This window comes from Ciconia boyciana, chromosome 6 (assembly GCF_034638445.1).
Source record: "Ciconia boyciana chromosome 6, ASM3463844v1, whole genome shotgun sequence".
In the NCBI taxonomy this organism is placed as follows: domain Eukaryota; kingdom Metazoa; phylum Chordata; class Aves; order Ciconiiformes; family Ciconiidae; genus Ciconia; species Ciconia boyciana.
In genome coordinates, this window is record NC_132939.1 from 29,521,139 (window position 1) to 29,545,124 (window position 23,986).

Consider the following 23,986-nt stretch of genomic DNA (forward strand, 5'->3'; position numbering starts at 1 on the left):
CACTGATACAGACAAAGACAAGTGTCTTCACTTCCCAGCCACTCAAAAGTGAACTGGAGATATTTGTCTGCTCAATAGGACTGGTGAAGCATGAGGTAAAGCCCCTCTTCCTAATAACTATTTTTTTTCTCTTAAAAATAAAAATAAATTAAAAATGTCAGGATTGGGATGGACTTCCACTTACTCAGGGATTCAGGGACCCTGTTACATCAGAAATCCAGGGACAATTAAGCGATTTCTGCATCCTACAAATAGCCAGTGTGGTCTAATTCTCTTGTAAGAAGCATACTTTTGGCTACCTTAGCCAGAGTTTTTAAATGCATTTAAAAACAACAAAACCACAGTACTTTGGCATTTGCCTTTCAAAATTTGGCCTGTGTCACCACAGAGAACCCCAATGACAATGACACTTTCAAGAGAGCCCATGGTGCAACCAGCAGCAGTGAATGTTACAAAAACATTACTCAGCTGGGGTGAACAGGAGACAACGTCAAGGATGCTCCTCTCCTCCCTTCTTTGGGGTAACGGTTGGACAGTACAGGCAGTATCAATTTCATTTATCCCAGAATCTTCATAGCTATAACTCACAGCTGAACCATTGCTTTCCATTCATCACTCAAACTCCCACAGTCTACCAGCAGCTCTGAAAATAAACAACAACAACAAAAGAAACCCATACGCCTGTTCCCAAAGCTCTTTGTCACCGTTCTATCACTGCACCCTGAGAAAATGAGGGAATTAGAGAAAGCCTCACCTGAAGTACATGAGAATAAATTTTGCCCTCAACTCGTTCAGTGTGAGTGTAGTTTAATTTATGAAAATTAAAGTTTACCCAGATGCATTTGGATAGGAGTTATTCCAATTCAGTTGCAAATAAACTGGAATAACAGCTAATAAAAGGAAATCTTTCCCATTTATTTCAAGTAGACTAACACCCACTATGGGCTAACACTGCTAGGAATTTAATGTAGCTTCCTGAATTGGCTATGTATTTCTTAACCTTGATATTTACTTATGACAGCAACAGCTACACTGACAAAAGTCAGAAGTTTCTCATTTTTTCTCAATAATAAGTTGGGCACTGGAGCTGAGATATGAAATTTCTGATTGCATGCTATATTATGTTTTCACACAATCGTATGTATACTGTCATTAAATATTCAGCAATTTAAGTTCTAGGCACATTACATTTTTATGCTTGGAAGTCTGGCCAGTTGCATAAAATACTCTCAAACTTCTATATTAGATCATTTTGTGTTTCTTTTGGTGCCATTTTCTCCAGAAATGGGTACTGCTGGAAATAACCTTATTTCCAAGTCTTCTGTTTAAACTCCTTGTTTCCATCATTCAGACACAGACTTATTTTGGGAAGGAGAGGAAGGCCTGGGGGTGGGAAAGGAGAAGATGAGGCACTCCTTGTCTCATGATGCTTTTGGAGCATGCCTCTAAGAAAACTTAAAATCTCTATTCTGGGCAAGTACTTTTGCAACATTATGTTCATTTTCTGAAGTGCAGATGCTGCTACAGTATCTGTAACACAGGTTAACTTTTTTTTCCTCAGTCTGGTCACAATCCTATTTTGCTATTGTCAATGCTGAAAGAGTCTATCCTCATGAAGAAGTAAACAGTTAATACCCTATCATCCATTCAATGCTTTCCACTAATTTCAAAATTACCCCATTCCACAGGTTTTGTGAAAAATAATAAAAAGATCACTTAATTTTTTCTGTAATCAGTCACATCAAAGCCCTCCTGTGCTGTCTGAACTCCTTCTTTATGGAATTTTGATTATAATAACCTACGTATGAACATGCCTAGATATGTTAACATGCACTGCATCGTTGTCTCCTCCTTTTAAGGTCTTTCTGCTAAACCAGCTGCTTCCATGTAAACTCCATCTGTTTTTGCAACATTGGTGTCACAAAGAATAGCAGGTGCTGTCTAACTGTTGCTGGTCACTTTAAAGCTTTTTTGGTGGCATGCTGCAGAGCCACCAAAGAATTCAACATTCATCCTCTTCACATCAGTCAAGAATCAACATTCATTTCCATGTCGCACAGCTTGTAGTGATCAGACACCTGGTGTTCTGATGCACCTCAGAGGCTGACACAATTCCAATATCTATTTGATCACATACGTAACAGCTGTGAGCACTACCTGTCAAATCCACCAACATTTTTTATTAACTCCTCACCCTTTTCTTTGCTGAGGTATGCACAAAACTTCCTCAACTGATTTTAAGAAGTCATGGTTGATGCTTTTATTCTCATATGACAGATACTTTATTCTCATATATCAGATAACCACAAGGGTATAGATGAGCAATAAAATAACCACAGTACAGAAACAAAAAAAATGAATGGATGTTCTCTAATACAGAGAAGAAAGAGAATCTGAGGTCATTCAGCCAGGTTAGAAGTATCAAATTATTAATAGATATCCAGTGAACCAGCAACTGGTGTATCTGTCTCTGTAATTAGCTCCTGGGTACACACCTTTTCAGAACCCTTGAAGTATAAGGGAAGCTGCTATGAGACTATAAATCTGCTTAGGAAGGATAGGCTATGTAAGAGAAAAGAAGAGATGAATCAGTGACACGCTATATTACACCACTGCTACCTCAGTCCTGCAGGATTTGACTGCACATGGTTTAATATTAAGTAGCACATAGCACAAGAGGGAATAAAGACACAGCCATTTACTAAATAGAAATCATAAGGTTCTCAATAATGATGCCGAAAAGCCGAATTCATAGAATCATAGAACAGTTTGGTTTGGAACGGACTTTTAAAGGTCACCTAGTCCAACCCCCCTGCAATGAACAGGGACATCTTCAACTAGATCGGGTTGCTCAGAGCCCCGTCCAACCTGTTTCCAGGGATGGGGCATCTACCCCCTCTCTGGGCAACCTGTTCCAGTGTTCCACCACCATCATTGTAAAAAATTTCTTCCTTATATCTAGTCTAAATCTACCCTCTTTTAGTTTAAAACCATTCCATTAACAGTAGATTCTGTATTTATGAGATAAAAACCCCCCACAGTACATGTATGCCATATAAGAATGTAAGAGCACTACCTCCTCAGGCATAAACAATTTAAAAATCAAGGGCTCTAGACAGCTTGAACCCAAACATCCTTAACAAACTGGCTGGTGGTACCTTTACCGTAACACTCATTTTAGAAAGTCTCGGAACACTGAAAGCATCTCAGTATGAAAAGAAAGTGAGAGTTTTCTTGATGTTTAAAAAGGGTAAAAGGGGAACCAAATGCTGGACCCTGATTACAAACTTGAGCAAAATAATGAAAGAATTATATTAAGTTTGATTAATTAACAACAGAAATACAGTTAAAAAATGTTTCATGGAATAAAAGGTTGTCTTAAACCCACCTTATTCTTTAGAGACTATAACGGCATTGTCCACATGAACATCCCTACAGCTCCTGAACTCTTTTCAGTCTTCAAACACTCTAAAGTTGCAACAAACCCACCAACTTAAAACCATACCTGCAGCTGGTGATTTTCTAACGACAAGGACGTACTCCATCAGCTTTCCAAAACATGGCATAAAATTACTTCTGTGATCTTTTTTGCTAAATCTGTATGAAAATGCATCCTTCCTTCCTTCATGGATTTTTCTTTTTAATGGCATTCATTAGGTTTTTTGTTGGGATTGCATTCTTTACACTCCACTGTGTGGTACGGATATTACAGAACATGCTAGGTCTCCAGGGAATAGAGCAGGAAGTGTTAGGGCAGTAGCTGCTAGCTTCCACAGTAATATTCAGCTGCTTTGCATATAATAGAAAAGAATAATAAACTGATGTACTTTGACAGGGACCTTCTAGGTCTGCTCATGGAGAGCAGGTTTCAGAAACACACAACCTTTGCATTTTCTGTTTCTTTTTTTGAGAGGACTCTTTGCTATCACGTTTGCAACAATCTGATCTGATCACTGACACTTATGTACTCTTGTTTACAGTCTGTGTGCCAGGCACGGGTTATTAACAGGTGTGCCATTGGTTCTAATATCAGGGAAACGCAGCTCACACCAACCTTACAAACAGCTAACTTTCCTTCTAGTGCCCAGCCTATTTTTCACAGTGACTTGCTTCATCCTACTTTTCACTTACACCACAAGTATTTCAATTTGTAGTTTAGCTTTCCAGTTAACAGATCAGATTTATGCAGTTGTATCAGAGCTTGTGGTCTTGTGGTTTTCCTTTGTCAGAAAGGGCCATCTTTCTCAAATTATATTTTCATATGAGACTATGACTACAGGAATTTTTTGCTAAACTTCATCTAGCAGTATGCCTACCACCAGCACCTTGGCAGCAGCTATACAGAGCAGCATGGAAGATTCCATTCTCTACAATTTCTCTTCAATACCGCCAGGAAAATATGGAAGTACTGCCACAAGTCTCCTCTAACTATCTGCCAAATCCATTTCCAGAAGGAGAGGTTCCAATTATTCCATGCCAAAATTTAGTTTTCTTAGGCATAAGTTGTGAAAAGGTGGGATGCAGAAGAGTACTGTTAAGAGACCAAACTATTTCTTACCATAAATTGCCCGGTAAATACATAAGAGTGGAATTTATGACTTCAGACACCTAGTCCTTAGGTGTGAAATCTAAGCTAGTTAACAGAGAGAGAAAAGCATTACAGGAAGAGTCTAGAAGACTAGCTTAAACTGCTCACCTACTAAATGGATCAAGTTGGCCAAAAGGAATCCTATTGTAAGTGCCACGCAGTGAATTGGTCTGTCACGAGTTCACTTTGTACCTCTTAACATGTGCTAAAAATCTCTGCATGACAGTAGAAGACTACTGTCTGGATCAGCCCTTCAGTGGCTAAACTAGGTTGGAGAAAAGTACAAGATTAAAAACTGAATCTTCTGGCAGTATTCCTTGCATTCTTCATGATCAAGACCCTGGATTAAATTCCCCAGTGCATTACCAACACTCTGTGCTACCTGGGGTTTGTTCTGTGCCTAGAGGGCACTTGGGGTTTGTTCTGTTCTGTGCCCATCTGTAAAAAGGGGGCAGAAGAACTTTTTGTCCTGCTCATTCTTTGGTGTCTCTTGTAAGTTCTTCAGGGCCACATCCTATTCTTTTTCTCCATGCCATGTCCTCCCCCACAAAAAAAGTCAGGACATGGAAAAGGGAGAGGATGTTTATATTATGCTGTGGAGAACTTTGGCATCAACTTGTAACTTTGAAGAATAATCCTGAAGATGAAAGATGCAGATGAAGGATCAGACCCTGTCCAGCAGTCACATGGCATAAAAAGAATGGTTTCCAAGGAAATGGATGTCTAGGAAGTAATCTGAAGTTAAAAAAAGATTTCTACTTGCAGCCCAGGGAAATGCAGAGTTTTATCAGCACTGGCACAGCCTCCAGTGAAGGAATTAGCAAACCTGGAAGAAAAAGAGCTCACTTAACAGCCACTGAACTATGACTAGGTAGATCAGTAGATTAACTGCAGTGAAAAGTGTTTCCAGTTAATCTGCACTGACCCCTAACCATCTAATGCCCAGGACAAACAATCCTGCTTATTGAATGAAGGAGAAGGGGATGGAAATTATGTCAAGGAAGAGACAAGCCAGGATCATGAAACCCAGTCATGACAATTAACAAAGAGACATAAAGAAGCAAATGCTAAGCACATGTGCCTAAGTTGAAAATTAGAATAGAGACTCCCTAGATCAGACATCTATTGATTTCTGAAGGAATCCTGCAAGGTAGGCTATGACAAAACCAAAAAATATGAATTCAGAAGAGGGATGGAAAGAAAGGATTAAAGAGGAGAGAGAGATGTTTAATAAGAACCACTAATTTTCCAATTTTGTGTGCATAAACACACATGTGTATTTATTAAAGATACAAATAGAACAATGTAAGACATGCAAATAATATAATTGGCAAACAAGAGAACAGTTCATAATCTCTTTAAATCCCAACCCAACACTTGGAAAAGTCAGAACGGATTTTTTTTACTTTTAATGACAAAAATTATGTTAGCACCATGGGCTGCTACTCCAGCCTCCCTCCAGAAGTGGACATGTTTGCATGAATTAAAATTAAGAAACTGGAGGAATATTTTGCACAGTCTAGGACAAGTGACAAAAAAAGCACCACAAATAAATTACAAACCATGCCACATTAGTCCTAAATGCCACAGATTTAACTGCAAGGGAGAAGTAGAGAAAAATACTCTAAAAGCAACAGATAACTAGAGAGACAAGAAACTGATGACCAAAAGGCCAAAAGACACATGAGGATGAGGGGGAGCTACTAGTTGGTAGTTTTGTATCATCACAACACACGCTTTTAGAAGTAGAGAGCAGAAATCGGTGGGCCCAAAGTATTGAGACTGCTCCCCACGGACATGGTGTGCTGCAGCCCAGAGGGAAAAAAGATGGGCACAGAAGAGCTTAAAAAAGGAAAGTGCCAGGGTACACAAGCTGCCTGAAGCCACGCTGCCATGGCCTTGTCGTGGACCCACGCATACTGTGTGCAAGTGAGCAGGTCTGTGCACAGCTACAAAACAGGCTACAGAAAGCAGTGGCAAGAGGCAGCAATTATGGGAGCACCAAGTTACAAGGTAATCTCAGACTCCAAACAGCAATGCAGACAAAACTGAAGACAGCAAGAGTGCTGGGGTGTGCAGGCAGGCACCATTTCCAGACTGAGGAGGGAAAAAATCAGGAAGGCAAAGAAAAGGCCTCAGCCAGAAGGGTGTCTCAGAGAAGGACAGCAGCGACCAAGAGGAAGTCCCTCCTCAACAGCAACAGGACAAACAAAAAGTGGGAGACTGGTTTAGCGATCACAGTTGATGCCCTTTGTCAATGAGGCCTGACAGGCCACAGTGGCATGGCACGAAAGGCACTTTCTAGGGTATAGTATGTATGAGGTTGGCGAAAGCTCTGTTAGAAAGAAAAACTGTGAACTATCAGGGACCTTGAGAAAAAAAAGGAAAGACTTGGAGTAGTCATCAGGAAATCAATCTGTGCAGGCAGAGCTAGGATGCTAACTCGAATCACAGCACCAATATAAACAGTCGTCTTAATAACGAGACAATTTAATAAGTATGGAGCCCTGATGGTATGCTGAACATTAAAAAGAGTGATGTTTTCATTGCTTACTGTTTCAGAGTAGCATGAGAGCCAAGGCCTCGGAGGAAGGTGAGTCTGGGCAGTCTCCTAAAATCTGCCTGTTTCTCTTATGGAAAGGATTAGGACTAAGCTTGTTCACACTGTTCGAAATATTTACCACTTGAGAGTATGAATACCTTAACTTGCAGCCAGCACAATGTAAGAGGTGCAGAATCTTTTTTCAAACTGCAATTGGGATTACTGTTGTGAGCAATGAACTTTGTGTAACAGATTCTCAGTGGGTGGGAGAGTCCTGGTATTCAGGACTTCCTGAACGGACTAAAAGTCAGGGATGACTTAGACTACCTTATGGCTGTTTGGCAAATTGTTTCTTTATTTTCAAAGACACTTCTGTCATTTGTGCCAAGATCTGAACTTTATTTTTTGATCCAAAAAAATCACCTTTGGGTTGAAAAAACACAACACAGTTTTTGCTTGTGGCCTAAAACATAACCAAGATTTATGAATTGTACCAGTCCGCTTTTGGTAGGAAACTGACTTTGCAAACAGAAGAGTGGTCACCTGCATTTCATTTTTTTCACTTGTTTTCCCCTCCAGTAAAGAAATATAGAAGAAAGTGGGGATAATAGCCAGATGATCCCACTGTTCTCAGAACACATAAAACAGAAGATAGTCAGTCGTGTTGTAAAGAATGACTATGACTAGAAGGATACTTCCTTAACTTGGCTTTTAATTTTATTTTATTTTTGGCTTCTAAGAGAGTAAGGTGTGGTTTAGAGAGTGAAGTGTGGTTTAGAGAGGAGATCTTTGGGCTACTATACCACACTTCCCAACTGGAAAGCAGCTAAAGGGGGATTTCATATGAAGGCTTTTATTTTACTTCTGACAGGAAGTCCTTACATATAATGAGCCCTTCCTTTCCTTTAAAGGACCACTTCAGGATCAGTGCCAAAATAGAAATGGTGAAATTAGGAATTTCTTTCCTCCCAAGGAAGAGGACCTCAGATTATTGTCTGTCATTACTGCAAGGATGAGTTTCAGGGTTTGACAACTTCATGAATTACTCTAGCGCACTAGCACAGCCAACACTACCGTGGCTATTCTGATATTCTTAATACCCACAAACTGCACTTTGAAAATATCCCCCAGCTCTTATATCCAGACAGCTTTATGGAAGGGAATGAGTAGTAGAAAACCCAAATGACTGATAGCTAGACCATACCAGCACTGATCTGATCCATTTTAAGACAAGGGGGCCTCTCTCATTCATTCCTTTCAAAGATGTTTCAGCCTGTCTTAAGCTTCATATTGAAGATGAGAATGTCACAAAAAACCCCCCACCCCAGTGTGAAATCAGTGCGAGGACATCAAAGCAGAAGAAACCAGAATGAATGTCTGCAAAGAAACAAAGATTCTTGGGAAAACTTCTGACTTCCTTTCAGACCACGGATAAATTGATTAAACACGAATGAACAAAATAGTGCCTGAAAGAAAATGACTGGGGACAGTCCCTCCCACCAGTCCTGAGCAATTTCATTTGCAGGCAGTAGGGAAACACAACTGGATGCGTTTCTGGATATATCTGGAAAGTGTCTATATGCATGAGAAACAAGCACACAAAAACCACTGGGTGCAAACAAACAGAACAGATGAATGTTGAATTCTCTGGATATCTCAACTCAAGCTCTTACGTTTGTTCAAGAGAAATAAAACCATCTTCTATTAGAGTGTATTCGTGAAACACTGTGGCTGCTGGAGTCCAGCCCTGCACCACCACCACTTACCTTCTGAAGTACTAAGTTCTTTTGGAATCACTAGAAGAGCACTCACTCTCTTGAAGTGATCACTGGGGAAATGGTATGAGACCATCACCTCCTTTCAGTAATTACTTGCTTTAACCAGGCCTTTATCAGAGAATTATGAAAGAGACCACATATCCCAATAGAGTCTCCCTAAAGATCAGTGCCTGACTACTGTTCGCCTGTGGCTGGAGTTTCTTCACTAGCAAAGGGTCACTCCAGACCTGTCCACACAAGGGAGAAAAATGAGGTTTCTATTCCTCAGCCCTCAAATGAGCAAGCTAAGACGAACAGCAGACAGCTTTAGTTCTTTGCTCCCCGGACACCAGCCAGCATGCATGAGCCAGCACAATGAGGAAAACAAACAACCTGAGGTCAAGAGCTTGTGCAGTTTTCTTCTCTGTTGGCCCCCAGTAAAAGCCTGAATCACGATAAGTCCTAAAGCAAACCTGTCTCCACCCCAGTGCTGTATATCAATGTGATTGAGTCCCTTCCAGAAGGCAGCTTGCAAAGGTGACAAAATGCCTCACAGTGGCACGTAGCTTTTAACAGTTAATACAGGCACTGCCTGAAAGGTTCTTTAATTCCACACAATTCCTACACTTTCAGTGCACTCTCTTCTGACATCCATCAGAAGAGACTCTCTTCTGACATCCATCAGAAATGAGCTACCAGACCAAGCATGGGTTCCTTGACTCACTGTGCTCACCAAATGCAGCACACTCGTCACAGTTTCTGTATGTTTAGATCATACTTGGACTGCTCATCCAGCATCTCCTTTTACCTTTTCAGCTGTAAACAGCCTGAAATTGTAGCTGTGGTTAGCGGATTATCATCCTCAGGAAAAGACCAAATACATATTTGAGTAGTACTGTTCTCTTCCATATATGATTGCCAAGAGTTCCCACTGCCCACCTGGTACTCCACTAGATATCGTTCCAGTGGAGGAGAGAGTAATATGGAAAAATCATTGGTGTCATTTCAGTCTCTCATCAGTGCTCAACAGAGCTTCTTCCAGAGCTCTCACAGAATCACACATTTCAAAAAGTCCTTTCTGTGCTGGCTTCCCTGAAGAAGCCTCATCTCTTCTGCACCGGGAAGTTGCAAATGATGCTGTAAATACCAGAAGCGTCCCAAGCACTTCCAGGAATCCCTATCACCACAACAGCCAGCTACCGGGTCAATAAAAGCCACTACTTTTTTGCAGGCAGAGGATGAACTCCACTTTATCTACAGTAATGAGAAAGTGTGACAGAGCACGCACAACACATGCACTCTGAGGGAACTGCACAGTCAATAGTAGACAGTATATTCTTTTCGAAGCAGATGTTGAAGCATTTACATTGCCCTCCACCTAGGAATGGCTTCAACAAGAACTAATTTCATCTCGTGTTAAGAAAAAGAGCACCATGTAACCTGCCATAGTGCCATAACCACATCTGAAGTATCCAAGTTAGAATCTGTTACTGTATCCTTCTATATCACAATATTTTGGGAGGGCTGGGTAGAGAGTAGTTGCTGTTGGGGCACTGAATTCCTACTTTACTGTCTTCTACTCAGAGCAAGACTAGGTTTTAAAGTTACTCTGAGGCATGATGGAAAGCCAGTTCAGTTCCCAGGACACTAGTAGCTAGCACTTCGCTGATAGACGGCTGCAAGGGAGCAGGCTGCAGCGTGCTGGGCACAGGGAGGCCTGCACTTGGCTTGAAGGCAGTCGTGGCCACTGCTATACCTCCACATCAACACACCCAGGGCACAGAGTGCAGTGCCCAGGCCTGTGTCTCTGAAGAAGAGATGTGGTTACCATACCAGTGAAGGTGGACAAACACCTACCGCTACTATCATCTCCCCAGCATGGCCCTTGTCAGCTCTAGGAGAGAGTCAAACACCTTTCAAACATCTTCCTCACATCCTCAGCTAGAAATTTTTGCCAGCTTCCAAGGTAGGGACCACAACTTTGTCAGCACGTGCTCCGGCAGCATGTGGAGTCTGCCAGTGCCAGCTGAGACTCCCAAATGGGCTTCCTAACAGCTGAGCCTCTCAACGCCAGCTGGACTCCAGAAGAGGAAAGCAGTCAAACAAACACTCAGAGGAGGCTAAGAAGGTGGAATGTGAAACTAAGCACAAATTTCAGCAGGGTATTTAACAGTTCAGCAGCCAAGATTTCAAATCTCTTCCTTGCATCATGGCTAGCATTCTCTGCTGCTGTAAACAATGCTTGCCTGCAAAGGATACTCACCCTGAGTAACGTGTACTTTATTCTTTGCATACACTTATTTCTTCCTCTTTATGCATCTAAGAATCTGGGCTTTGAAACTAAAGGCATAGAGAAACCAGGTGACTGCTTTGCATTCTTTTAAGGTGTGAGTAACGGAATGCCAGGTGTGAGTAACGGAAACAGAGAAACAAGCTGTGTACTTCTTACAAGACCTAAAGACACCGATGCATCCTTCACGGAGCTCAACCTGCCAGGTGCTCCTGTCCACTGTGTCTAAGAGATGCCAAGCCACAGGAGAAAAAGCAAGATGTGGCAGTAAGGCTAATGAGGTGCAGGGGATCGGGAACAGCTTTGCACACCCGGCAAAATAGTCAGAAAGTTTCCAAGACCCATAAAAACAAATTTGACTTAATACAACCGATAACGTTCAGCATACAGCTCTGTCAAAAAGATGAGGGAGACGGAGAAAGGAAAGCTGATTACTGTACGTTAGTTAGCATTCACAAAACATGTTACTTTCAAATAGCACCAGCATTTGGTTGCACCTAGAAACCCAACCCCAGCAATTATAGCTATATGCTCTCCTCTCTTTCTTCCTAAGATGAAACTATACTCTGAAAGTTGACTCAGTGTCACAAATGACCGAGCTGGCATGAAGAACATCAATCATGTCATCAGAGAAACAAGAGGGAATTTTACATCTATTCATTGGCACTGTGCCTTCCCAGGAGCAGATAAGGATACATTATGGAAAAGCAATACTAATACACACCTTTAAGGAGAACACTTTTGTTTCCTCCACCCACAGAAAAGCCAATGCTGTCAGAAAGCTTTTATCAGTAACCCAACATTCAATGTGAAAGAATAAATATATTTTTTTTTTCTTTTTCCCAAGCAACACATTTAAATTTCCACTGAAATTGAATTATGGATTCTCCTTAATCACATTTCATTTTAAAAAGCTAAAAAAAATAATTTTGTGCACTGGATCTATTTCAAGGAACTAGAACTGTGGTTTATGTCTCACCACATCTGAATAAGGGAGCTAAATAGGTAAAATAGGATAAGGATTAAGGCACGAAGACTAAGTAGCCTTCCTCAAATCATACGGAAAGCTTGTGCCCTAGGAAATCTGACTCCCTTTACCATATTGCAAAAGAGCTAGATAATACAACCTTCCAGTTCACTTTGCGTAACTTAAATTTAAAGTCACATTAAAAGGAAAAATGGATTTATTCTGTACATTTACTTCTAGTAGTACGTTAGAACGATTGAAAGAATGACAAATGTCTCCAGTGCTGCCAGTGCTTATAATTCTATTCTGAATTCCGTTCTCTAGAGTGTTTTTCTTAAACATGTAGTTTCTGGAGCCATGTAATGACATGAAAATTACAGCAACAAAAATTGCTTAATAGTTACCCAGGATAGCAAACACAAACTGGAAAGACTCAGAAACCAGATGGCTCATAAATATGTTTGTTTTAATTTGATGATTTTTAACCCTATCTTGTGATGTGAAACCTGAGCTTGGAGAGTTTAGGTAGCACAAAAACAGTGCTTGCTATACATCTACCCTTTGCCAAGCTCAGAAATACTAAGCAAGGTACTTTCAGCTGTCACTTCTCACCAGCTTCGTTTCTTGCTCCTTTGTGTGTTTGGGTCACCAGGAATAAAAGGACATGCTTAAGACTGTTCTTAAATGTAGCTGACCTTTTTTTGAAAACTCATGGGAGCACTTCTGTGCATGCTAGAGCTTATAAAACATTTTGCGTATAAAATTTAAGCCTGGGCCCAAAACTATTTTACTGTCTCCCTTTTAGATGATAAATGTAAACCGCAGCTCTCCACCTTCAGAACAGATTCAGTCCTATCCCTAATTGTTTCAGAGCACCTCTTCTAACAACAGGCTGTACATGGTACAGGTCAAAGCTGAAAACAGACTATTTTGTCTGAAGGGCTAAGAGAAGACTTCAAGGCCACACAACATGGTGTATCTCTTATTCCCCAGTACTGTAGCATCAATGATAGGATTCAGACTACTAGTCTGAATTTTGTGTCCCCTAAAACTGTTAAAAGTTTTGATAACTGGATGCCAAAAACTAACAAGGTCCAAAAATAATAAATTGTCACAAACAGAACTAGATAGCTAACAACAATGTTTTTCTATTTAGTAAAACAGGATTGTAGGTATTTTCACAGTGGTACAAATTCATACTGAGGTTGTCAGCTCACTGACATGTAGCTGATAAGGCTGACATCAAGCACTTGCTTCCTTGCAAGAGAATGGAAAGCAGATGTCACTAAGCCTGATAAGGGTGTACTCATAGTCTAAGTTCAGGTATCTAACTCTACAGGTTAGTTTCACAAGACTAACTATTTCAATGCCTGGGGGGAGAGATACAGAAAAAAACCAACAGCTTAAGAGTTTCCCAAAACAATTCCTTCCCTCCACCCTCCTCCTCTGGCCCCACTGAGAGACTGACTCCCTTCTTGTCCTTGCCCAGCAATCACCATCTCCTCAATTGTACCTACACAAGCTGTATAGGGTCACACTGCAACTGGACCACTGAAATGATTTACAAAAAAAGAAAACTAGCTTTTAACCTAGATAATTTCAAAGCATCCCTACAGTCTGACTGACACAGCTAAGATGAGACCATGCTGCTGCTTGCGGGTTGTCAGGAGAGGTCAAGGTGGGCATGAATGCTGGAGAGCTGAGCCAAACATCGCTGAGCGTTGACCTTCTTCATGTTCACTCAGCCTCAAGAGCCCTAAGAAATCCAGCAGAAGAATCAGCACTTCTACGTTTGAAATTCTACATTTACTTGACATAAGGCACCCCCCACCATTCTCGGTGGAAGAATGTCAGTAACATTATTAATTGGGCTGATGCTTCTTGTCAATCCTCCTTCTTGCAGACACAAAGCAGTTTCTATCAGTAATGAAACAACTTCTCTAGCTTATTCCGCATGTATCCTGGTACTGCAGTGAATGTAAACTCTACTGAAGCTTAATTAAAAAATAACCTTTAGCTAGATTTACCATAGCTGATAGCCTGTACAGACACACGCCACATAAGTCCCTGTAAAATGGTAATCTATATATTATATATATATTTAAAATATTATCACAGTCATGAGCAACCACTGAGTATTGTACAGTTTTGGATAACTGCATCCACCGAGGAAAGTGTGGAATACAGCTTGTTTAAAGTAAAGCTTTTTTCCATATCTTTTCAGGTCCTAAAATAAGTGAAATAAATTATTCTCCATCAGGAAAAAAAAAAACCCAGATTTTTCCTTTCATTAATTTTCATGGACATATATGCAGGAAGGCACACAAGAGAGGAAAAAAATGGTTGGGCATTACAGCTGGGAGGGAAGAAATAAAAAAGTTATGCCCTGTCCAAAACTTATCAGGAAATCAAAAATTCAAATAGCTTTTAGAGGAGAAGCTAAATGCTTGGGTCTAATCAGACCAATCTAGAACAGCTCTAGATGAGATGAAAAGAGCTAGATCTGCATAAGTCTTTCATTTTTCTATCCACCTGAATAGCCAGACTACAAGCCCTTTCAAAATAACTACATAAAAGCCAGCTTGGTTTATTCACCTCATTTTGCTTATAATTAATTCACAAGGTTATTTTTTATAAATGTTACTGACTTTCAAATTTCTTCTCTACGATTGTAACAGACTGACAAACACAATTTGCCAAACTCTGGGAAAGTTTAAACTCTTCTAAGAACCTGATAGATCTTGAAGGGCCAGGAGGTATGTGGGACTTCAGGAAAGTTGAAAAAAAAATGGTGATAGCAAGTATTCCGCAATGACTATACCATCAAGGCTTATAAGATTCAGAAAGTCCAGTGCCTCATTAAAATCTAGGCTGAACTGTTAGCCTGCATGGGGTTAAAGAAAGTTTCTTTCAGAGGTTTTAAATACTATTCGGGCTCCCGTAGTGACTGTAAACACAGAAAATGCTCCCGTTGTGAATTACATACTTTAAAAGTGTTACTCATGTAAAGAGATCTGGACTCCAGCACAGTATACATCAAAATGCCATAGAGTGAACTCTAAAAACATGTTAAAGACCAAGGAAATTTCAAGCAGTCGTGCTTTTCTATGATTCTCTTTGCTGAAGTCGAAGTAGCAAATATGTATTAATCACTTGGAGCTCAGTAGGAAAGAAAATTATAAATAGCAGATACTTGGAAAATTAAAACTGCAGTTAAATATAAGAACAGAAACAAAAAATCCTCACAAAATCAAGACATCTAAGGTATTAGAAGTGTGTAAGCATAATCATCCATGCTCCTTACATTGTGTAAAATATTAGTAAAGACACCAGGGTCTGCAAAACTGCCACATGAACTATCCAGTGAAGCAAAGCAGTTTTTCAGTTCAGTTCCAGTTTGAACTCAGCTTTGCCTGAGGTTGCTCAGGTTCAGGCTGACAACTGCGAACCCTTCTTTTGCTAATCCCAAACCACACTGGCTAGGCTCATGGTCTCCACTGGAAAAGAGTTCCTCCATCCTGCTCCTCTGTCCAGCCCTGGCCACCTCCCATCCTCTCCATGTATCCCCAGTTTCCTCCTGTCTCCCTAAGGCCAAGAAAGCGGAGCAGAAGTTGTGAGGCAGAGCTACAAACGGGAGTGCCCGAGCACTCAGAGCTCACCCTCCACACACAGAAAAAGGTCTGGGTCACAGCCACAGAGCCACTCAAACCAGCTTTGCCTCGCTGCATGGAAGCAGGCATTTGTGAGGGTCCCATGGGGAAGCAGAAGCTGGGTGCGAAAACTGCTCAGAAGCCCAGCACGGTTTGAGGTTGCTCCCATGCCGACAGCATCTCTGCTGTAGGAAGCAAGATTTCAGCAAACTGTGACTCTGAACCAGTAACCTGTCGCATTCAGTTCTCACTGAGGTTCCAATACAGCTGCCGTTATTGGGTCAGTTCTGATTCAAGGCAGGAAAAAAGTTCCAGTTTGGGTTTTGTTTGGCTTTTGGGTAGCACAAAAACTCTTCACCATGACAATGCAGGAACAGACACTTCTCACCTCCTGCACTTTATTCTGTGCACCGAAACATCATCGCATCCTTCCATGTCACTTCCTAGTGTGGCTCTCGCTCAGTTACTTTATCACTTCTATGTTTTTAATATATAAATATGTATCTCCATAAACATAGACACAGGGGAGAGGTGTGGATGCTTTAACCCTAGAAAGTTTGGCTGTCTATGCCCTCAAACACATGCTGTGCTAGAGACTGGGGAAAAAAAAACCTAAGTGAGCAACTGAAATGCATGAATAAATGCATCATTCTTGGCTGATATGCCAAAGCTTATGGGATTTCAGATACCAATTAGCTGAAAATCTGTGATGTCTTATTAATAGACATGGCTCTCCCATTAGATAGAGCAAAAGTTAAGCTGAATTGCAAGGATAGATCTGTGCTTTTTAGAAAGACTTCAGCTTTTAATTCAATACTTCAGTCTCATTCTTGACTACCTTTAACTCTGATGAGCCTGCTGTGTCAACAGGTGTCTCTTCTGTTTTTTTTAAACTCATTCAGTGTCATTGTCAGGGAGTTTCTTTCCTTCATATAGAATAGAATAGTTCAGTTGGAGGGGACCTACAACAATCACGTAGTCCAACTGCCTAAAATAAATATAAAGCCAGTTAGAAATCTTAACAAGTTTTTCACCAACAAGTGGAAGAAAAGGTTGTACAGAATTGTGTAAAGTTTCGTGTTTTTCCAGCCAGCTTTATGTTAAGGAGCACATACTGAAAACCAACCTGAAATTCTCCTAAAAAGATAAAACCTGGCCTGTGGATGAGCATTTTACTGAAATTCTGAGTTCTATTTCCTCAGTACATATAGCAGAGTTGCTTTTGCTAGGTGAGGAAGACTGAAGGTCATCTCTGTTTGCTTTTATGTCATTTCTCTCTGTTTTCATTACTCTTCATGGGCACAGTTGTGCTGGTATCATACACACTGGAAGAAGTTGCAGTGTAGAGGTATACCACCTTGAGGAAAGCTCTTAGAAGCAGCACACCTGAGGGTGGCAAAGTGCTTCAGTGATGCCCTGCCACTTGCCTGGGAGCTGTAGTCCTTTAGGCAGTGCAGAGATCCGGGGAGGTCCTGACGCTACATTTGCTCAGTTGTAACGGTCCGACACCCTGAGCTCCCCTCTTGCACATCGGGCATAAAAAGGCAGGAACCTGGCATTGCCCAGGCATAGCCCCTCCGACCGCTAATGGTGCTGAACCAGTCACAATCTGAACCAAAGGCTCTACAAGTTCCTCCTGCACCCACATAACCTACCGGCGTGATCTGTCACCACTCTCACAAGAGATCTTGGTTCTCCCTATTCACTCGGAGCACATCTGTCAGACCAGCTGCAAGTCACCTCTTATCAAACACCTCAACTCACCACTTTTCCAAGCTGGCCTGCTATCCTACCTGCCACGGGTTTCATCGTTGTGTACCATGTCCTGCTGATAGCAGACCACATCAAAGCACTGGGTTTGTTACATGCCAGGAGAGGAGAGAAGCCGGGGAGCAATTATAATGGAATGGGAGGAAGAGGAATTGTAAGAGGAAGGACTGATGCTGAGAGACAGGAAAAGCCTGATCCAATTAATTAACATAATTAATGTCATTATTTTCCTCCTCTGATTTAAGTATTCAATATAGAAATCATGCTTACTCGTAAGAGTCTCAGAGTCTCCAGATACAGAAGGCAAGATGTTGCACTGCTGTTAACTGTACTCCCATAGAGATCCATCAATTTGCGTTAACTAAGAACCCCATGGATTCCTTCCTCTCCATTTATTTCTGGAAAGAGTTCACCTGCCTCTCCTCTCAGCAGCTGCTTTGTGCTTCTGCTTTTACTAAAGGTTTGCACAAAGTTCAGGTTATCTTTGTTTCCTTTATTTCTGAGGAATTCGATCCAATACCAAGCTACAAACAACAGTACCAACCACTGTGTATATGTGCAGTAATGAACATCAGCCTGAGGACAACCACCTGCATGCACAAATCCTGGTACAAATCAGTATGTGGTATTACAAGATAACTGAGCAGCTTTAATACAGGATTTTCCAAGTTACTGGCAAGGCCAAAGAAATTAAAAAAGAAAAACTGTCACAGGTCAACCTGGGAATTTTTCAGAAGCTTTATAAAATTGCAAAGGCTAACAGACTTCAGGGAGTGTTGAACTATAACATTTGATGTCAAAACTAAACATTTGATAATAAATCATGTTTTAAGATTTTTAAATAAAGATTTAAGATTTTTGAACAAAAGACTTCTCTAAGCAAAAGTTTGAATTAAAAAAACATTAAAGCAGCTAGACTCATTTGAATGTCTCAGTATGAACTAACGGGTGCACACACAAAACAAACCTCCATACATAGCAGCTCAAAACCTAGACCACTTTAAAAAGCATTTGTGTCATCACATCAGCATTTTTCACTAAAATTAATTCAAAGTGAAAATTTCTCTCCACTCTAGTCACAGACATCGCAGATGCACTTCTACACACCAGCACAGCCAGCATGCGCCCATGACACATACAAGCAGGCTGAAGACAGGGACCCTCCTGTGCATCTGTTTATGGCTCTGGGGCGCGGGAGAGGAATGCTTTTTGAAACATCTCTGGAGCGGGGCATCCTTTTCTCCAACTTTGATCTTATGAACCAATTAGACACTGTGAAACTATGGAAGACTGACAGAAAGATGGATTTCTTCTATGGCTCATCACAAGACATTGTCTTCAGCTCTAAAGTAACAGTACACATGGCTCACTACCTGATTTCTTCCTCCTCCACCTTAGTCCTCCCTCTTGATGTAGTTTACAAATCTCCAGTGTTTGTTTGCACGTGCTCCCTTACTGTGGGATTCCCATATATCTATCCTATCCTTTTCCACTGTATTTCAAAGGGTCCTCAACTTTGTAATGTCTGTGACTTAAAAAGAACTGTCTTTTTTTATTTCAAGGCATCTTCTCAATGTTTGACTTTCAGTGACAGTCATAGTGCCTTCAACTGCATATCCAGACTGGTCACAGTATCTGTAGATATGCTGTCATTTGCACAGTAAAGGATGTGGACCTAACTCTTAAGACAAATTTCAAGGATCATTTGGTGCTGTCCTGGTTGGAACTATTTAAGTGAAAATACTGAAACCACTACTGTGCCTGTATGCTACTTTAACTGAGCAGAGGTAGGCACAAGAAGAAGAAAATAAGACAGAAGCTCTTCAATTAAGAGGCAAAAGAGAATGTAGGGCCCCATCCCTTCCACTCTTGGCATGCTCTCCTCTAGACAGACAAAGGGATACACAAAGCAGTAAAGATTTGTCTAAGTGAGATAGATGCACTGGTTTATTTTAAATTGGCTTACAACAAAATTAGGTACTCCTATATAAGCATCTTCACGCATGTGTGGAATGATTAACCTTAAACCAGCTTATACTCACTCTGTAAAACAGGACAGCTCAATTCTGAGAGGCAGACAAACCCAGGGAGAGGAAGAAAACCTTCCAGGATTCTGAAAACAGTTTGTTAGACAAATGCAAGGAGGAAGTAGCATCCAGGAATGGGGCGTTCACCATTGCCATGCTGATATACCATTCCACAAGCAAACAAACAAAAGGCTGGCTGTCTTACTCCTAAACCTGCCATCAACCTCCCTATGCCTCTCTGCCTTAGAAAGGATTAAACAAAACCCAAAACCATTCCTCAGGCTGAAATTAAACATAACATACCCTATTCTGTGACAACTCTACTACAAGTATTGGAAAGAGCTGTAAAGAAAGACTTGACAAAATGCCTCTACTAATATTATCTCAAGAACTGTGGTTATACTCAATAGCTAAACACTGAGCAATGAAATAAACATGACTGCACTTTTGGAAAGGTGTTTGAGGTTTGCCCGGGAGGTAAGTTGTGCTGTAATTTTGCAGATAGTTTGCCCTCCACACCCAGAGGCAAGAGCACAACATCCAGCCAAGCACGACCCAGTTTTTCGTAGAGGAGAAAAGGACTGACCTACCCCCTCCACCAAGCTCAAGTAATCAAAGGAAAATCATCCAATATGAAGACTCAAAGCAATGCTGGTGTTTAAAATAAAAAGAAGATTCTCCCACACATTCTTCTGGTGGCTTTTTTCACCTTCTTCCTAGCCATCTCCTGAGACCTGAGGCTAGTGTGCAACCTCAGCTTCTGAATTACTGTGAAGTTGCTTTGGCACCGAACAATGCACATTTGTGCACTGAGTCTGTTCCTCGTTTTGTTGTTGTTGTTTTGGGGGTTCTTTTTCTGAGGTTTTTTTTCTGCTGTTGTTCTCTACAACTTCCTGAATTTTCTCACAGAGTCTTAATTTTTGCACCAAAAGGAGTTCTAACCTCCTCCAGTGTTTTGGTGTGCCAAAAATTTTCAATGGATGGGAATTCTGAAATTATCCTTTTAGGATACTGCTCATTAGAAAGGCATATGCCAGCCAGTAAAACAAAGGAGAGAAAAGTGGACCTGTAAATTCAATTCCCTCATCACCAAGACCTTGGGCTTTCCAAATAAAGAAGGAAATGTAAAGCCACTCCAAGAATATGCTCCAGGAAAAGTTCTTCAGTGGAAACACAAGTGGTTTTTAAAATAATTGACTGCAGAGTCTGAGAGCTCACCATAATAACTCAGTGAGACAAGCAAGCCCCATGTGAAGACTGTGACAGCAGCTACACAGTTAAATGCTCATGCATCCAAGTCTCTCCCTGGGTGACTGAGATTATTTTTGGCAGAAGACTGGACAGAGATTGTAAAATGTATGTTTGTTTTCATTTAGCTCTTTACTTGCTCTCTCTGAAACACACCTTTTTTAATCTCTGTCCTAATACAGTCATGCTTCAAATCACAGACTTGGAGATATAGCAAATATAATGACTATTCCTTACACTAACCTTACTTGCATGTTGAAAGTCACTCCACCAAAAACACTGGGATTGATACTTAGCAGCTCTTGATGAGACCACATGCCATGAGAACTGAAGCTGTGGGGACACACACTCTGCTTGCATGGGGTATACTTGCCCTGGGACCCTTTGATAGTAAAGCAACGTCCTCCCAATAGGAGTAAGAGGACAGAAAAAGCCTGAAATCAAAACCTCTGTGCTGTGCCTTGGCATTCAATTGTAAATAGAACTAAATGATGAAACCTGCTTAAAAACTGATGTCCCAGTGTGTCTTCACATAAAAGAAAATATATACAGGTTCAGCATTTAGCTAGAGACAGAGAATTTCACCACACTAGCAAGAGCAAGCTGTAGCGCCCAACAACCTGTTTGCTTTACCTCCTTCCCTGCCTGGAAGTAATATGATTTGTTACACTGAGAAATACAGAAATGTCTCCTGATCCTTGTCTAAGGGTCAAGATGATGTCCCTGTCTCTGCACTGGGGGTACTGTTGTAACTTCAGCTCTCTGAGAAGTTCAGCATGTCCTGATACAGGTTTTTCTCTCCTTATTTTCATAACGAGTTTGCTTGCCGCTGTGCACATGTAGTAAATGTGTGCCATTCCTACCTTCTCCCATCGTTGCTTGCGTGCATGCTGCCGCTTCCCAACTGCTCTCCTATCGCTGCAGCTTTCCTCCTAACATCTCCCTCCTTCTCTCCTAATTTCATTCCTCTTGCTGCATTTCAGAACCAAAGCTGACAATGACAGAGCGGCACAAAGATTCCTTTCAAAACTCAGCCTGAGCACCACTCTCTAGGTGGGAGCTCACAACTCCATCTTTCATAGCCTCGATACCTTCTTCTCCCTTTATCTGTCTCTTTCATCTCTCTCCTTAGACAAAGCATCTTCTCCAAACTACACCTTTTCCTGTAAGCAACCTTCACTACTCCTGGGGCATTACGTTCTCCCACCTCTCCAAAACAGTCCCAGAGAACGCAATCCACTAATCAGAGAAGCAAAATGGTCCTGGGGTATAGCTGTTAATTTCATGCCGAACCCTTGCACATCGACAGTGCCTGCTTCCAGCCGAAGAGCCTCGGTCAGCAGCAGCCTTTCTAAAACTGCGGATCTCCTAGTCATTTCAGTGAACGAAATTTACTTAGAATCAATAACCACCAAGATTTATCTTCCCATATGTCACCCACTTTATACATGTTTCATGCCAGTACTTTCTCCCCCCTCTCCTTTTTCCCCCACTGTTTTGAAAATAACGCTTTACTGGTTTTAAAGGTAAAAGGGAACGGGCAATGAAATAAGTCTGAGTACCTGGGCATAAGAGGGAGTTTGCACCACAAGGAGACGGGGGGAAGAAAAACTAGTTACTTACCCGCAGCGGTGACCCACAGCACCAGCTGTGGGAGCCGGTTCATGGCTCTGCGGGGTGCGGACAAGTCGCAGCCGGGTGCGCGGCTCCGGAGGGGACGAGCCCGGCTCCTCCTGCGGGCTCCGCAGGAGCTCTGAGCCTGGGCTCGGGCTCCTGCTGCCTTGGAAGAGAACTCCCACCTCCTGCTCAGGAGGGCTCGCATGGGTCCTAGAGCCACCCCCTTCCTTCCCTCCTCCTCCTCCCTCTTTGCATACCGCTCCTGCACGATCAGCAAATCCGTAAGGCAGTTGCTTCAGACATGAACACATCCATCTATAAATTTTTTAGGCATTAGTATTCACTAGGAGAAGCTGAATTCAGCATTTTATTGGGTTGTTCCCCCTTCTCAGTCTTCCCTTGCAGCTGCCTCAATGACACACACAAGGCACACGCACTGCCTGGACCAAACTCAGCTCGTATTTAAGATGATAGAGAAGATTCCCTTGGCCTGGAAGTCCTTTCACTGACTGCCTTGAAAGAGAAATCAGACCTATTTAGACAGCCTAGATACCCGCCTTTCTTTCCTTAATTTCACTTATAACCACTTAACTCTTGAGCAAGACAGCCTCAGTCGATGAGACAAGCAACAGGGACCTGCAACACAGTAAGGTGTAGGTGCTCTGCCTGCAAGCTTGTGCATTCGCTCTTTAAAGACTTGTTAAACTCCTTTTTCTTCTGATCCATCAGCACTTCAATTACATTAGTTCACTCTGCCTTCAACTTGTTTGCATGTGGATTTTTCCTTCACAGGGAGTTTATCTTAAAACAGCTATTCTTTTTATAACCAGAATACATTCTTTCTGATGAATTCTCCATGTGGATACCCTTACCCTGGATTAGGAGTGCTTTAGTCCAAATTAGCGTAATTTTTTGTGGCTGTGGGCTACAATAATTCAGACTGGAAACTTGTGAATTTAACAGGTAGTAACCGAGTCTTGAGTAAAATACCATTCACACTGTAGGCATTGGAGAAAATTGGACCTGACATGAATTAAAGCCCTGATAGGACTGGTGCATCTGGCTCTTTCAAGGCAGAGGCCTGCATTCCATTTTTAATTGTGGGTCATAGATTAGACTAAAAATTTAGTGAATTTACTTAACCTTCTGTGAATCTTCCACTGATATCTATGAAAAGTATACACTGCTCAAGGGTAGAATTTGCTTTTTTACCATAACCATATCTTTGGATCCCTGGATTTACTCTTTGTTCAGCAACATATTGCCATTTTCAACAGATTTAGAGAAGAATATTTCTGAACACAACCTGCATGATTTGGAAGAAAACGTATTTCTGAGGCTTTCCTCTATGGCCACATCAATTACAAAAGTATGGTAGCAAGAAAGACAGACATTATTGCTTGCTTATTAACTAAGTTTATATAAACTGTCCCCTAAGCAAAGTAATAGACCAAGAATAGCGTGTGTTCCTACTCAAGACCAAAAAAAAAAAGGCTGCCAGCTTTCCATCTCTTCATAAATAACTTTCTT

General features: G+C 41.4%; 1 protein-coding gene across 2 annotated transcripts in view; it reads right to left on the reverse strand.

Moving 5' to 3' along the window:
• Positions 1 to 22,592, reverse strand: part of LTK (leukocyte receptor tyrosine kinase) — a 97,310-nt gene extending 74,718 nt beyond the window's left edge. For both annotated transcript variants that reach the window (XM_072865546.1, XM_072865547.1), the window contains exon 1: positions 22,463 to 22,592. In XM_072865546.1, coding sequence (XP_072721647.1) covers positions 22,463 to 22,505 — 43 coding nt within the window. In that variant the 5' untranslated portion in view covers positions 22,506 to 22,592. The remainder of the gene's footprint in view (positions 1 to 22,462) is intronic.
• Between the last annotated feature and the right edge of the window lie 1,394 nt (positions 22,593 to 23,986).